General features: G+C 36.2%; 1 protein-coding gene across 7 annotated transcripts in view; it reads right to left on the bottom strand.

Moving 5' to 3' along the window:
• LOC138760302 (nicotinamide riboside kinase 1-like) overlaps nt 1-13,420 on the bottom strand; it is an 87,436-nt gene that overhangs the window by 47,754 nt on the left and 26,262 nt on the right. For 6 of the 7 annotated variants that reach the window (XM_069930710.1, XM_069930704.1, XM_069930726.1 and 3 more), the window contains one exon: nt 11,097-11,187. The exons of the other annotated variant lie outside the window; for it this stretch is intronic. In XM_069930710.1, coding sequence (XP_069786811.1) covers nt 11,097-11,187 — 91 coding nt within the window. The remainder of the gene's footprint in view (nt 1-11,096; nt 11,188-13,420) is intronic. 7 annotated transcript variants of the gene reach the window in all.

Raw genomic sequence — 13,420 nt, 5'->3', positions numbered from 1 at the left:
TAGAAGAAATAATATAAAGATAGTGGGCCTAAAGGAAGATGAAGAAGGCAAGAATATGAGAGAATTTATAAAAGATTGGAACCCCAGGGTCCTAGGAAGACCAGAATTACAGGAAGAAATGGAAATAGAGAGGGCATATAGAACTTTAGCCCCAAAACCACAACCGCAGCAAAAACCAAGATCCATTTTAGTAAAATTCTTAAGATATACAACAATAGAAAATATATTGGAGAAAGCAATGAAGAAAATAAGAGTAGACAAAAAGCCACTGGAATATAAAGGTCAAAAAATTTTTTTCTATCCAGACATAAGTTTTGAACTCCTGAAGAAGAGGAAGGAGTTCAATACAGCAAAAACGATCTCATGGAAAAAAGGATATAAATTTATGTTAAAGTACCCAGTGGTACTTACAATAGTTATTCCAGGGCAACAAAACAGACTATTCTCGAATCCAGAGGAAGCAAGAAAATTTTCAAAACAACTACAAAACAAGCAGAGAGATGAAGACATGTAATGAGAGTAAAAATGACCACGAACTATATGTATGTGTGTAAAGGGGTATATGTGTGTGTGTCGCCTCAAACCGTGCATCTTGGCGCCTCACAGTTTGGCGGGCAGCAACCTCCTTTGAAGAAGACTGCAGAGCCCACCTCACTGACAAAAGGCAAAGGAGGAAAAACCCAACACCCAACCCCAACCAACCAATTTTCCCCTGCAGCCGCTGCAACCGTGTCTGCCTGTCCCGCATCGGACTTGTCAGCAACAAACGAGCCTGCAGCTGACGTGGACTTTTACCCCCTCCATAAATCTTCGTCCACGAAGCCAAGCCAAAGATAGATATATATATATATATATATATATATATATCTATATGTGTGTATACATGAATGTATCCGTATTTAGAGGAAAATATATAGAGTATAGATAAGAATTAATAAGGGAGGGAAAGGGAATAGAGGGAGTAAGGAGGGAATTAAAAGAGTGACCTTTGTTACATATGAAAATTGAAATCTTTTCCGGGGGGGGCTGGGTGGGGAGGAGTTACGGTCATTGCAAAATCAGTTGACGTTTTGACGTTTGCGAATGAATTCGCAAATCCAAATGGAGAGGGGAGATGTGGTTGCCCGACAAGGGATAAAGGGCAACTCAGGAGTGGGAGGGGAGAATGGGGTTAAAGAAGTTTTAAATAGGAGAATAAGGAAAATGTTTGATGTTTTAGAAATGTTGTCTTATAAAGTGTTCAAAACAAGAAAGCAGAAATGGATAAGAAGGAAAGGTGATTATGGAGAAACGGAAAGGGAAGATGAACAAAGTATGAAATGGCTACGCTGAACTATATGACTTTAAATATTAACGGAATACATAACCAAATCAAAAGGAAGAAACTGCTAAATTTACTGAAAAAAGAAAAAATTGATATAGCATTTGTGCAAGAAACACATTTAACTGAATTGGAGCACAAGAAATTAAAGAGAGATTGGGTAGGACATGTAACAGCAGCGTCGTATAATTCAAAAGCAAGAGGAGTAGCTATATTAATTAGTAAAAATGTACCAATTAAAATAGAAGAGGAAATAATAGATCCAGCAGGGAGATATGTAATGATAAAATGTCAGATATATTCAGAGTTTTGGAATCTACTCAATGTATATTCACCTAACGAAGAAGATCAAAAGTTTATGCAAGATATTTTTTTGAAGATAGCAGATACGCAAGGGAACATATTAATAGGAGGGGATTTCAACCTGAATTTGGATTCAAATATGGACAAAACTGGGAAAAAAATTAACAGAAAGAACAAAGTAACCAAATTTATAATTAAATCGATGGAAGAAATGCAACTTTTGGATATATGGAGGAAACAACACCCAAAGGAAAAGGAATATTCATATTATTCGGGTAGACAAAAAACATACTCAAGAATAGACCTATTTTTGTTATCAGCTCGTATGCAAGAAAGAGTAAGAAAAACAGAATATAAAGCTAGAATATTATCGGACCATTCACCCTTGATATTGACAATAGAGTTAGAGGACATCCCTCCAAGAATGTATAGATGGAGATTAAACTCCATGCTACTTAAAAGGCAGGATTTTAGAGAATTCATTGAAAGACAAATTAAAATCTATTTTGAAATAAATACGGAATCAGTGAAAGATAAGTTTATACTATGGGATGCAATGAAAGCGTTCATTAGAGGGCAAATAATAAGTTATGTAACCAAGATGAAGAAGGACTATAATCAGGAAACAGAGCAGTTGGAAAGGGAAATAGTAAATATAGAAAAAGAATTAGCAATTAAGGAAGATACAACTAAAAGAGAATTGGCAGATAAAAAAATAAAATATGAAACACTACAAACATATAAGGTGGAGAAGAACATAATGAAGACAAAACAGAAATATTATGAACTAGGGGAAAAAACGCACAAAATTCTAGCATGGCAGCTTAAGACAGAACAAGCTAAGAAAATGGTATTGGCATCAAGGAAAAAAGACAAACAAATCACATATAATCCAACGGAGATCAAGGAAAACTTTAGAGAATTCTATGAACAATTATACCAAACTGAAAACGAAGGGAAAGAAGGCAAAATAGATGAATTTTTAACTAAAATTGAACTACCAAAATTACAAACAGAGGAACAAAATAAATTAATAGAACCATTTGAAATAGTAGAAATACAAGAGATAATAAAAAAATTACCAAATAATAAAACACCAGGAGAGGATGGATTCCCAATAGAATTCTATAAAACATTTAAAGATTTATTAACTCCTCCCCTCTTGGAAGTAATCAACCAGATTGATAAAACACAAAGCTTACCAGATTCATGTAAAACAGCAATAATTACAGTAATACTAAAGCAAGGGAAAGATCCACTCGCACCAGCGTCATATAGACCAATATCATTACTTAACACAGATTATAAGATAATAGCTAAGCTATTAGCAAAGTATTAGCAGAGTATGTACCTAAAATGGTAAATCTAGACCAAACTGGATTTATTAAAAAAAGACGCACAACAGACAATATTTGTAAATTTATTAACTTAATTCATGCAGTAGAAGGGAGTAAAGCGCCAACAGTAGCAGTTGCTTTATACGCAGAGAAGGGCTTTGACAGAGTAGAATGGAATTATTTATTCAAAGTATTGCAAAAATTCAGTTTACCAGAGAAGTATATTAATTGGATTAAAGCATTATATAAGGGGCCATTGGCGAAAGTGACAGTAAATGGATATATATCAAAACAATTTAACTTAAGCAGGTCAACACGGCAGGGATGCCCACTATCACCCTTATTGTTCACGTTAGCTATAGAACCACTAGCAGAATTGATAAGAACAGAAAATAATATAAAAGGGATAAAAATAAAAGACAAGGAATATAAAATCAGTTTATTTGCGGATGATGTTATAGTATACTTAACAGAACCAGAACTATCAATAAAAGAATTATATAAGAAATTGAAGGAATATGGAGAAGTGTCGGGTTACAAGATTAACGTAAATAAAAGTGAAGCAATGCCAATGAATAATGCGGATTTCTCAAAATTTAAGAAAGAATCACCATTCAAATGGCAAATGCAAGCAATAAGATACCTAGGTATACAAATAAATAAAAATCTCGGCCATCTATATAAACTTAATTATTATCCACTAATGAAAAAATTACAGGACGATTTAGAGCATTGGAAAGATTTACCATTAACACTAATAGGAAGGATAAACTGTATTAAAATGAACATTTTCCCAAGGATATTATACCTATTTCAGGTATTGCCAATACACTTGACAGAGAAATCCTTCAAGGAGTTAAAGAAAATAATAAGGAAATTTTTATGGAAAGGGGGGAAACCGAGGATAGCACTAGATTAATTAACAGAATGGTATAAACAAGGAGGCTTACAACTGCCAAACTTTAAAAATTATTATAGAGCCGCACAATTAAAATACCTATCAGATTTTTACCAAACAAGGGAAAAGCCAGATTGGACTAGATTAGAACTAGATAAAATAGGGGAAAAGATACCTGAACACATATTATATAAATGGGATGAAAAATTGGTACAACGTAGGAGTTCTCCAGTATTACATCATCTATTCAATATTTGGAAAAAGATTCATGTAGAAAGGAATAAAACAAATTACCAATTACCAAAACTAATATTGACGCAAAATCAGTTACTCCCTTTTACAATAGATAACCTTTCCTTTAGAGAATGGGAGAAAAAAGGGATCAAAAGAAGAGAAAATTGTTTTTCAGGTAATAGATTATTATCCTTTGAACAAATGAAAGATAAATACAATACAACTCAAGATACAGTGCTGGCATATTACCAATTGAGATCCTACTTGAAGGACAAATTAGGAAGCAGTCTGAGGTTACCAGAGGGAAGTAACTTTGAATATGTGATTACAGATACAATGATAATCAAAAGATTTATAACAAATATGTATATTAAACTGCAAGAAAAGGAGAATGAGGGAACAAATGGTAAAACTAAACAAAAATGGGAACAAGATTTAAATATAAAGATAAAAAAAGAAACATGGGAGAAGTTATGTTCTGGAACGATGAGAAATACAATAAATACGAGGTTACGTATGATACAATATAACTGGATACACAGGCTATACATTACACCTCAAAAGTTAAATAAATGGGACCCAACAGTATCTGACAGATGTTTTCGATGTAAAAAAGAAATGGGAACAACAATTCATGCAATCTGCATATGCGAGAAAGTAGAAAAATTTTGGGAAGATCTAAACCAGATATTAAATAAAATTACAGAAAACAATATACCAAAAAATCCAGAGATCTTCCTCCTAAGTAACATAAAAAACAAAGAATTTGGAATTGATTTGGATGGTGCACAAAAAAGATTTGTTAAGATAGCTCTAGCCGTAGCAAAAAAATGTATTATGTCAACCTGGAAATTGGAAGATAATTTGAAAATACAACAATGGTATATAGAAATGAATAAATGTATTCTGTTAGAAAAAATAACATATAGTTTAAGAAATAATATTGAAATATTTGAACAAATATGGGAGCCTTACATGAAACACAATAGAGAAAACCTACCGGGGACATTCACTACCTAAATTAACGAAAGGAGAAGGAAATGAAAAGAATTGACTCAGTGGAATTTCTTGTTTAATTTTATTGAATGACAACATTGTTTGACTGGTTTAATGTATCTTAGATTTTGTACTTTAAATGGATGGGGGGGGGGGAGGTAGGGAGGGTGGGTTGGGAGGAGGGGGGGGAGAAAATGACACTGTATATATTTGTAAAGGAAAATGTATGTATCATGGTCAATGTGGTTTATGGTGTGAAAAATAAAAAATTTAAAAAATTTAAAAAAAATCAGCACCATAATTAGTGTGTTGCAAACAAGGCAGTTCAAAGAGCACAGGAAAAGTAATGGTAAAAAAGGACAGAGAAGTGGTACTCAGCACAAAGTTTTGCCCATTTGCTCATGAGACATTGATGTTCTGAGTTACTGAGGAAGCATAAGCCACTTGTGGGGTCTGGGTTGTATATTCATTCATAAGATATCTAAGTTATTTTTAGAGTTAGCATTGATCGTTCACCCTAATTTATTGGTCAACTTAGATTCCAATGTTTTTTTTATTTCACATAATACATAAAAATGTAATGTACATGATATACAAACTTTTGCCTGCCATATGCCAAATAGAGTTGGATGAACATGGCCCAAAAGAGTCCCTTCAGAGACACCGAATGTCCTTGGATTTTCCTCCAGCTCTTCTGAAGTCGTACCATTGGCAGCCTGAGCTCCAGGTCCAAACATCTGATAGGAAGCCTTCAGGCCCAAGGTCCTTCAGGAGGACTTCTGGCCCTAAAACCCTCTCAAATCCTAGATTCGATATCGGTTTTTCCATACTTAGTTCCCATGAATCATCTCCCATGCCCTCTTTCCCAATGGGGGGAGGGAGAGGAGATGGGGGTGATGTTCTGCTCATTTCCGCTCCTTGGGAGTCTACAACCTTTTGTGGTATGCCGCCTAGCACAGGCAGTACCATCATTGGCACAGATCTTGGTTTTTGTAGGATTTTAAATAAAACACAGTCAGCTCCTCTAACAGACTGTTTAAATCCTGTACAGAGCTGTCAGAATCTGGGCTGTAGGACCTTGCAGAGCAGTGCTGAGTCTCAACTCCCACTCTCCCTTGTCTGCACCAGCGGCTTCACTGCCATTACAGCAGCTTAATGAGGTTATTTAACAGATTAAGATATTTAAGGATTAAGCTAGAGCAATTAGATTAAACACATTTGTTTGTCTGGAATCATATAAAAATGACAGATTTTCTTTCCTGAGGACATCAGTAATTTAAATTGTTTTGATAATAATATAGTCGTTTCATGGTCACCTTTAATAATATCAGCTTTTCTAGTATACATTATAGAAAAAGAGAACACACAAAATTGACCATATTCTTGCACATGGAAAAAATGAGAAATGATTGCATTGAAATATGCTGAATAGAAACATAGAAGATAGAAGCAGGAGTAGGTCATTCGACCCTTCGAGCCTGCTCCGCCATTCAACGAGATCATGGCTGATCTTAAAGTTCAGTACCCCGTCCCCGCCTTCTCTCCGTAACCTTTAATGCCCTTATACTGAAGAAATATATCTTAATTCCCTCTTAAATATATTTAATGAACCTGCCTCTACTGCCCTCTGTGGCAATGAATTCCACAGATTCACCACCCTCTGGGTAAAGAAATTCCTCCTCATCTCGGTCCTAAATGGTTTGCCTATTATCCTCAAACCATGGCCCCGGGTTCTGGATTTTCCCATCATTGGAAACATCCCATCTGCATCCATTCTGTCCAGTCCTGCCAGAATTTTATATGTCTCTATGACATCCCCTCTCAATCTTCTAAACTCCAGCGAGTACAATCCCAATTTGCGCAATCTTTCCTCATAAGTCATTCCTGCCATTCCAGGTATCAGCCTGGTGAATCGCCTCTGCACTCCCTCCATTGCAAGAACATCCTTCCTTAGATAAGGTGACCAAAACTGCACATAATACTCCAGGTGTGGTCTCATCAAGACCCTGTACAGCTGCAGTAAGGTATCCTTGTTCCTATACTCAAACACTCTTGATATGAAGGCCAACATACCATTTGCCTTTTTAACCGCCTGCTGTACCTGCATGCTCGCCTTCAAAGATTGGTATACAAGTACCCCTAGGTCTCTCTGCACTTCCCCATCTCTTAATCTATTGCCATTCAAATAGTAATCTGCCCTCCGGTTTGTATTACCAAAGTGGATAACCTCACATTTATCCACATTGTAATGCATTTGCCATGTATCTGCCCAGTCCCTCAATTTATCCAAATCACACTGAGCTTCCTGACCCCCTCTTCCGTGCACACAACCCCTCCTAGCTTAGTGTCATCTGCAAATTTGGAGATATTACATCCAATCCCCTCATCCAGATCATTAATGTAAATTGTGAACAGCTGGGGTCCCAGTACAGATCCCTGTGGCACCCCACTGGTCACCGCCTGCCACTCAGAAAACGAGCCATTTATCCCAACTCTCTGTCTTCTACCTGCCAGCCAGTTCTCAATCCACATCAATACTTTTCCCCCAATCCCATGAGCCTTGATTTTGGAAGCCAGTCGTTTATGCGGGACCTTATCGAAGTCCTTTTGGAAGTCCAGGTACACCACATCCACTGGCTCTCCCCCATCTATTTTACCTGTCACCATATCAAAGAATTCCAATAAATTTGTCAAGCACGATTTACCTTTTGTAAATCCCTAATTACTATCCTGACTTAAGATGATGTTGGGACAATATTTCCCTGTTTGGGTGTCCAGAAACAGATGTCACCAGCTCAAAATAAGGAGAGAGCGGAGCTGAAATTTCTTCACCGAAAAAGTAGCAAATCTTTGAAATTTTCTCATGTAGATGTTGTTGACATATCTATGATTAAACACATACAAGACATGTTTTCCAATGTGAAGAGAATCAACAAATATGTGGATAATGCAAGGAAGTTGCAATGAAGTAAAGATCAGCTGTGATCTCACTGAATCGTGGAGAAAGTACAAAGGGCTGAATAGCCTACTCCTGTTTCTATTTCTTGTGTTGGTAAATATATTCTGTGGCACCTTGGTTCACCTATACTTTTCCAGCATGTGATGCAGGGGATTGAATAGTGTCACAAAATATGTAAGGAATTGTCTTAAATACTGCAGTATTCCTTGAGGCCATGGCTCCTCGTTCAATGCATCCCAGGCAGAAGAATCATTATCCTTTCATCTCCCCAGCTAAATTCCTTATAAATTTGATATGGAGGTACCTGGATGTAAGAAAAATGGGGAGTCCTGGACAATGAGAGAGTAAAGAGTTTATATAGGTCAGCACAAAATTGTGGGTTAAATGGTTTGTACTGTGCTATGTTCGCTATTTCAATATCACTCTTCCTATCTCAAAAAGATATTAACCCAGTCTTCTTAAACTTTCCACACATAGAACTGAAGTTTGGCATCTCGACTCAAATCCTCTTGCAATTAATCCCACATACTGTTTGCATTCCTGTATCTTCACGTTGACCATCAGAGATTTGTGTACAAGAATATCTCGACATACTCACTTTTCCATCTCTTTCTTTGGCTTGGCTTCGCAGACGAAGATTTATGGAAGGGTAATGTCCACGTCAGCTGCAGGCTCGTTTGTGACTGACAAGTCCGATGCGGGACAGGCAGACACGGTTGCAGTGGTTGCAAGGGAAAATTGGTTGGTTGGGGTTGGGTGTTGGGTTTTTCCTCCTTTGTCTTTGTCCATCACTCACCATTTATAAACTACACTTTTTTTTCACCTAAATTGATAAAGCTCTCAAATTTTCCACATTAAAATCTATTTGTCTTGTCATTAGACAGTTAATTAACTTATCTATAAACTTCCCGCACACTTCTCACAACCTCTTAACTTAAGATCAGCACCAAATTTGGAACATTCACACCAAGGTCCATACTATCAATCTCCACAGCATCCCATTAGTCACTGTATTTTTTTTCTCACCATTTAACCATTCCCCAATCAGTGTCTGTGTTTGCCCCATACCATAACATTTATTTTGTTTAATAATCTCTAATCTAGCAATTGACTGAAGGTCTTTTGCAAGTCCTATCCCAAATCATCCTTCCTGCCCTCTCTTCAGATATACATGCAAAGATTACCACCTTTGATGTCTTTGATGTCTTGTTTCTTACACCAAGAGATTTGCGATGGAGACGTGTTTATTTGCACGCAAGAATATTTACTCAACATGCATATTGAATTGTCATTTACCTGCTGGAAACTGAATCCTCCAGTCAGTGTTAACTTGCTGTAGGTTATTACAACACATTGAGCATGACCTCAGTACACATATACACAGAGAGATAGATAAATGCTGCAAATAGCTGATGCCTTCTAGTGCAGATCCCATTATATTTTGCCAGGTCATTACCACCTGTGCATAATTTACTCTGTTATAAAGCCTCAAAGAGATGGATGAATGGAAATGATAAAAAGCCTACATTAAATTGACCCCTCCATTTTCTTGAGAGTTCAACCAATTAGCTGCCTCTACTCTGGGGAATGACTGTAACTTCTTCAACTTTCAAATGTTTGTATCTACTTTTAACTGAAAGAAGATTAGACCTGTCTTTCAATAGTAGCTGAAACTAATATTAAAATAGATCTTTAGAAAAAAATTATTAAAAAAAAAGCTTAAAATACAAGGATTACATATCCTGGAAACTAGCAGAGGTGCAAATAGATAAAGGTAGACTTAGTACATTGGATTTAAATTGACAGGAGATATTTAGATATGTGTACCATTATTATGTCAGTACTTAAGTCCTTAATAATTTTAATTAGATAGACTAGGTAGAACCACTAACCGTCCAATTTAAATCAGGACACGAAGAGGTAATCTGGGAAACTTTGTTGTTTTCTGAGGATGAATTCCAATTTAATTTTTTTTTCCATGTTTAGAGATACAACATGGTAACTAGACCCTCCAATCCACAACTTTGCACCATTCAAATACACCAATTAACCTACTAACTCTGTATATTTTTGGAGGGTGGGAGGAAACCCACACAGACATTGGGAGAATGTATAAACTCCTCACAGACACTGGTATATTTGAATCTGGATCACTGAATTGCTACACCAACCTTGGGACCTATTTGATTATGCTTCTTTGAAATAGGTTGAGATTTTTCCAAGTTAATTCTATTATATAAATGCTAATATTATTAAAACATGTTTTGTTGAAATTCCTCAAAAAACCATTAGAATTTTTTTTGTATAAGTTACCAGAATAGAAAAAAAAGGAGGTATGACATTGAGTAATATAATTTAGATGGAACATGTAAAATTTTTTTTTAACTTGAGTACAAAACAACTACATAATATTACAGCATACATATCGGCCAGTGTACAAGTCTACCCTCATTTTTCGAGGTGTTGGGGCCTCCCAGGAACAACCCTAAAATTTTTTAAACACCCCAATCGCAAGTAACGAAGCTGTAAATTAAGTTAAAAAAAAACACCTCAGCCTACCAGACTGCAATGGCGACAGCCCACGGAGCTGGAGCAGCGACATTGTGCTCCAAGAGGGAGCAGAAACCTCGGCCTAGCAGGCAGGAGTGGTGATGGCCCACAGAGCTGGAGTGCCAACATTGTGCTCCCAGTGGGAGCAGGAACCTTGGCTACCAGGCAGGAGTGGCGATGGCAACCTCAGGGTCCAAGATAGGAGCAGTTATGGCAGCACCTAGCACTGGGGAGATATCAGGGAGCCGCAGCGCCAGCTGTGGGGAGCTGCTTCCTGCATCGACTTATGCGCAAAATTAATGTCAATCTGGTTTTCTTCAGTGAATTTAAGGTCTCAAAAGTATATCTGACGCAAGACCCCCCCCCCCATTTGTTGAGAATTTTTTTAGTGTTTCAAGACTCAACTTGTATGCTAAAATATAGGGCAAATTTATTAAAATACATGAACAATAACTGCAATTATTAAACAAAAATGTTTAAAGCATGTTATGCATTTACCTTGAAAAATGTATCTTGACATATTAAAAAGCTGTTTGGAAATGCTTTCTTTAGACTGCATGCAAGTGTGGTTTTTCCACCATTTGTCATGCTGAATCAAGGAAAGAGAACACTACATTCATATTTGTAATCAGTAGAGAACATAACATATGTCATATAAAACAATCAGGCAAATAGGTTTTAGCAATGTGTTTAGTATCACATTTCAGTGAAATAACTTGAAATGAACAGCTTTATATTTCAGAGTCCCATAATCTGTTTTTGCGATCTCAATTACATACATTTCCCGAGAGCAATGATAAGAATTTAATAGATGTAACTTATAATTTACAATGGTTTTTATAATGGTTCAATATCTAACATTTATGACATGTTGTTGGGAATAAGAGAGGCTCCCTTAGTTAAAATTTTAAAAGCCTGGGAGTAGAGCCTATAGCTTTTAATCTCTGAAGAAAATTGGAATGTAATTTTTAAATTGGTTAATACAGTACAACTCTGATTATGTGAAATCGAATTCTCCAAAAGTCTCAGTTATCTGAATTTTTATAAAAATTTTGCATGAACAAGGATATCCAAAATCCTCATTTATCCAAAATGTTTTCAGAGCCAAACTGACCTGCGACTCCTGGTGAAGGCAGCAGCAGACCTTGAGCTCCTGGTGGTGGCAGCAGCAGACCTCGAGCTCCTGGGCAAGAGGAGGACTCTTGGTCTCCCGGCACGAGCAGGGCCTTGGTGGGAAGGTGTCGGTGATCACCGGGCCCATTTCAGATGAACTTTTTTTTTCAGAGAACCGGTAGTTTTTTTTAAAAACTGCTCAGTAGCAATAGCAAATCACTTGTAACAGTGTTTAATTTTTCCTGAGAATTAAATGTTATTTTAATGCTTTAAAAAACTTACCTTGTTGTTTGTTGTTGTTTAAACACTGTTACAAGTGATTTGGTGTTGTTACTGAGCCGTTTTAAAAAACAACCGGTTCTCTGAAAAAAATGTTTATCTGAAATGGGCCCAGGTTCGACCATTTCAGATAATTGGAGTTGTACTGTACCTCATCATTTCCCCCTACAATCTAAAGTAGTCCATGGGGCTCACATGTCAAAAGATAAATTATCTTGCTTTTATGTGGATGCATCTCCTTATTGTGATAGATGCAACAAAGGAGAAGCTTCAGTAATTCCTATGTTTTGGACATGCCAGGGTCTTGTGGAATACTGGAATGAAGTATTTCAAATTTTTTTCTGTACTTTTTAAAGTTAATTTTAAGCCTAATCCTTTAACTACTTTGTTTGGTACTGTTGTGAGAGTGGCATAACTTTAATGGTATCTGACTTGCATGTATTAGCCTTTATTTCTCTTATGGCTAGGTGGACAGTGTTGCTCAAATGGAAGGACGTTGTTCCACCTACTCACACTCAATGGTTACATCACGTTATGTCATGTTTGAATGTAGAGAAGATGAGATGCTCAATTTCTGATTTGAATTTAAATTTTCAAATACTGTGGAAATTACACTGTGAATTACTTTCAAAATCTTTAATTTGGTATTAATGTAGAGGTGCTGACTAATAAGGTAATTTATTATTCTGATAGGGAATTTTTTTCCCCTCTCTTTGCCAAAAAGCTTTGTTTCTGGTAGTGGGCTTAGATTTTCTTTTTAGAATAAAATATTATTATAAAATAATTTGTTTGATAGAGAATGCGGGGTACCTTGGATGAAATTATTTGATTTTGACTTTTAGTATGTATCTTTATGTACTCTTTATTTTTCGATGTGGAATTTCAACTTCAATAAAAATATTGAAAAAGAAAAGCTGGAGGAACTCAGCCAGTCTTGCAGCGTCCATAGGAAGTAGAGATATATTACTGATGTTTCAAGACTGAGGCCTTCTTCCAGGTAGAAGCAAAAAACATTAAAACTTAATATGTATCATGTAAACTTTGTTCAAATTGGCAATAGCTTGAAAATGTATTGCTATAACTTGGAAGTCGGATACTGATCTGGGAATGGACAGATGGCATGCAGATATTCAGAGTTATATTCCACTTGAGAAAATTACTTACAATTTAAGAGATAAATATCATAAATTGGGTGAAGTATGGAGCCCATATTTACAAACTGTTGGTATTAAAATTCAAATCAATCTCAAACATGCCCTCTCTCTTATAGGTCTCTATGAATATATAGGTTTCAAAGTATCAGAAAATGAAGTACTCCTGTTGTAGTTTTCTTGTCCCTCTTTTTCTTTTTTTTTTAAAAAAAAGTTTGTAGGGGGTTGGGGGAGGAAGTGTGGAGATTTATAGGAGGTTTTCCTTTCTTTTGTATTTTT

This window comes from Narcine bancroftii, chromosome 1 (assembly GCF_036971445.1).
Source record: "Narcine bancroftii isolate sNarBan1 chromosome 1, sNarBan1.hap1, whole genome shotgun sequence".
In the NCBI taxonomy this organism is placed as follows: Eukaryota; Metazoa; Chordata; class Chondrichthyes; order Torpediniformes; family Narcinidae; genus Narcine; species Narcine bancroftii.
The sequence above is the reverse complement of the archived record's forward strand: the minus strand, read 5'-3'. Positions and strand labels throughout refer to the sequence as shown.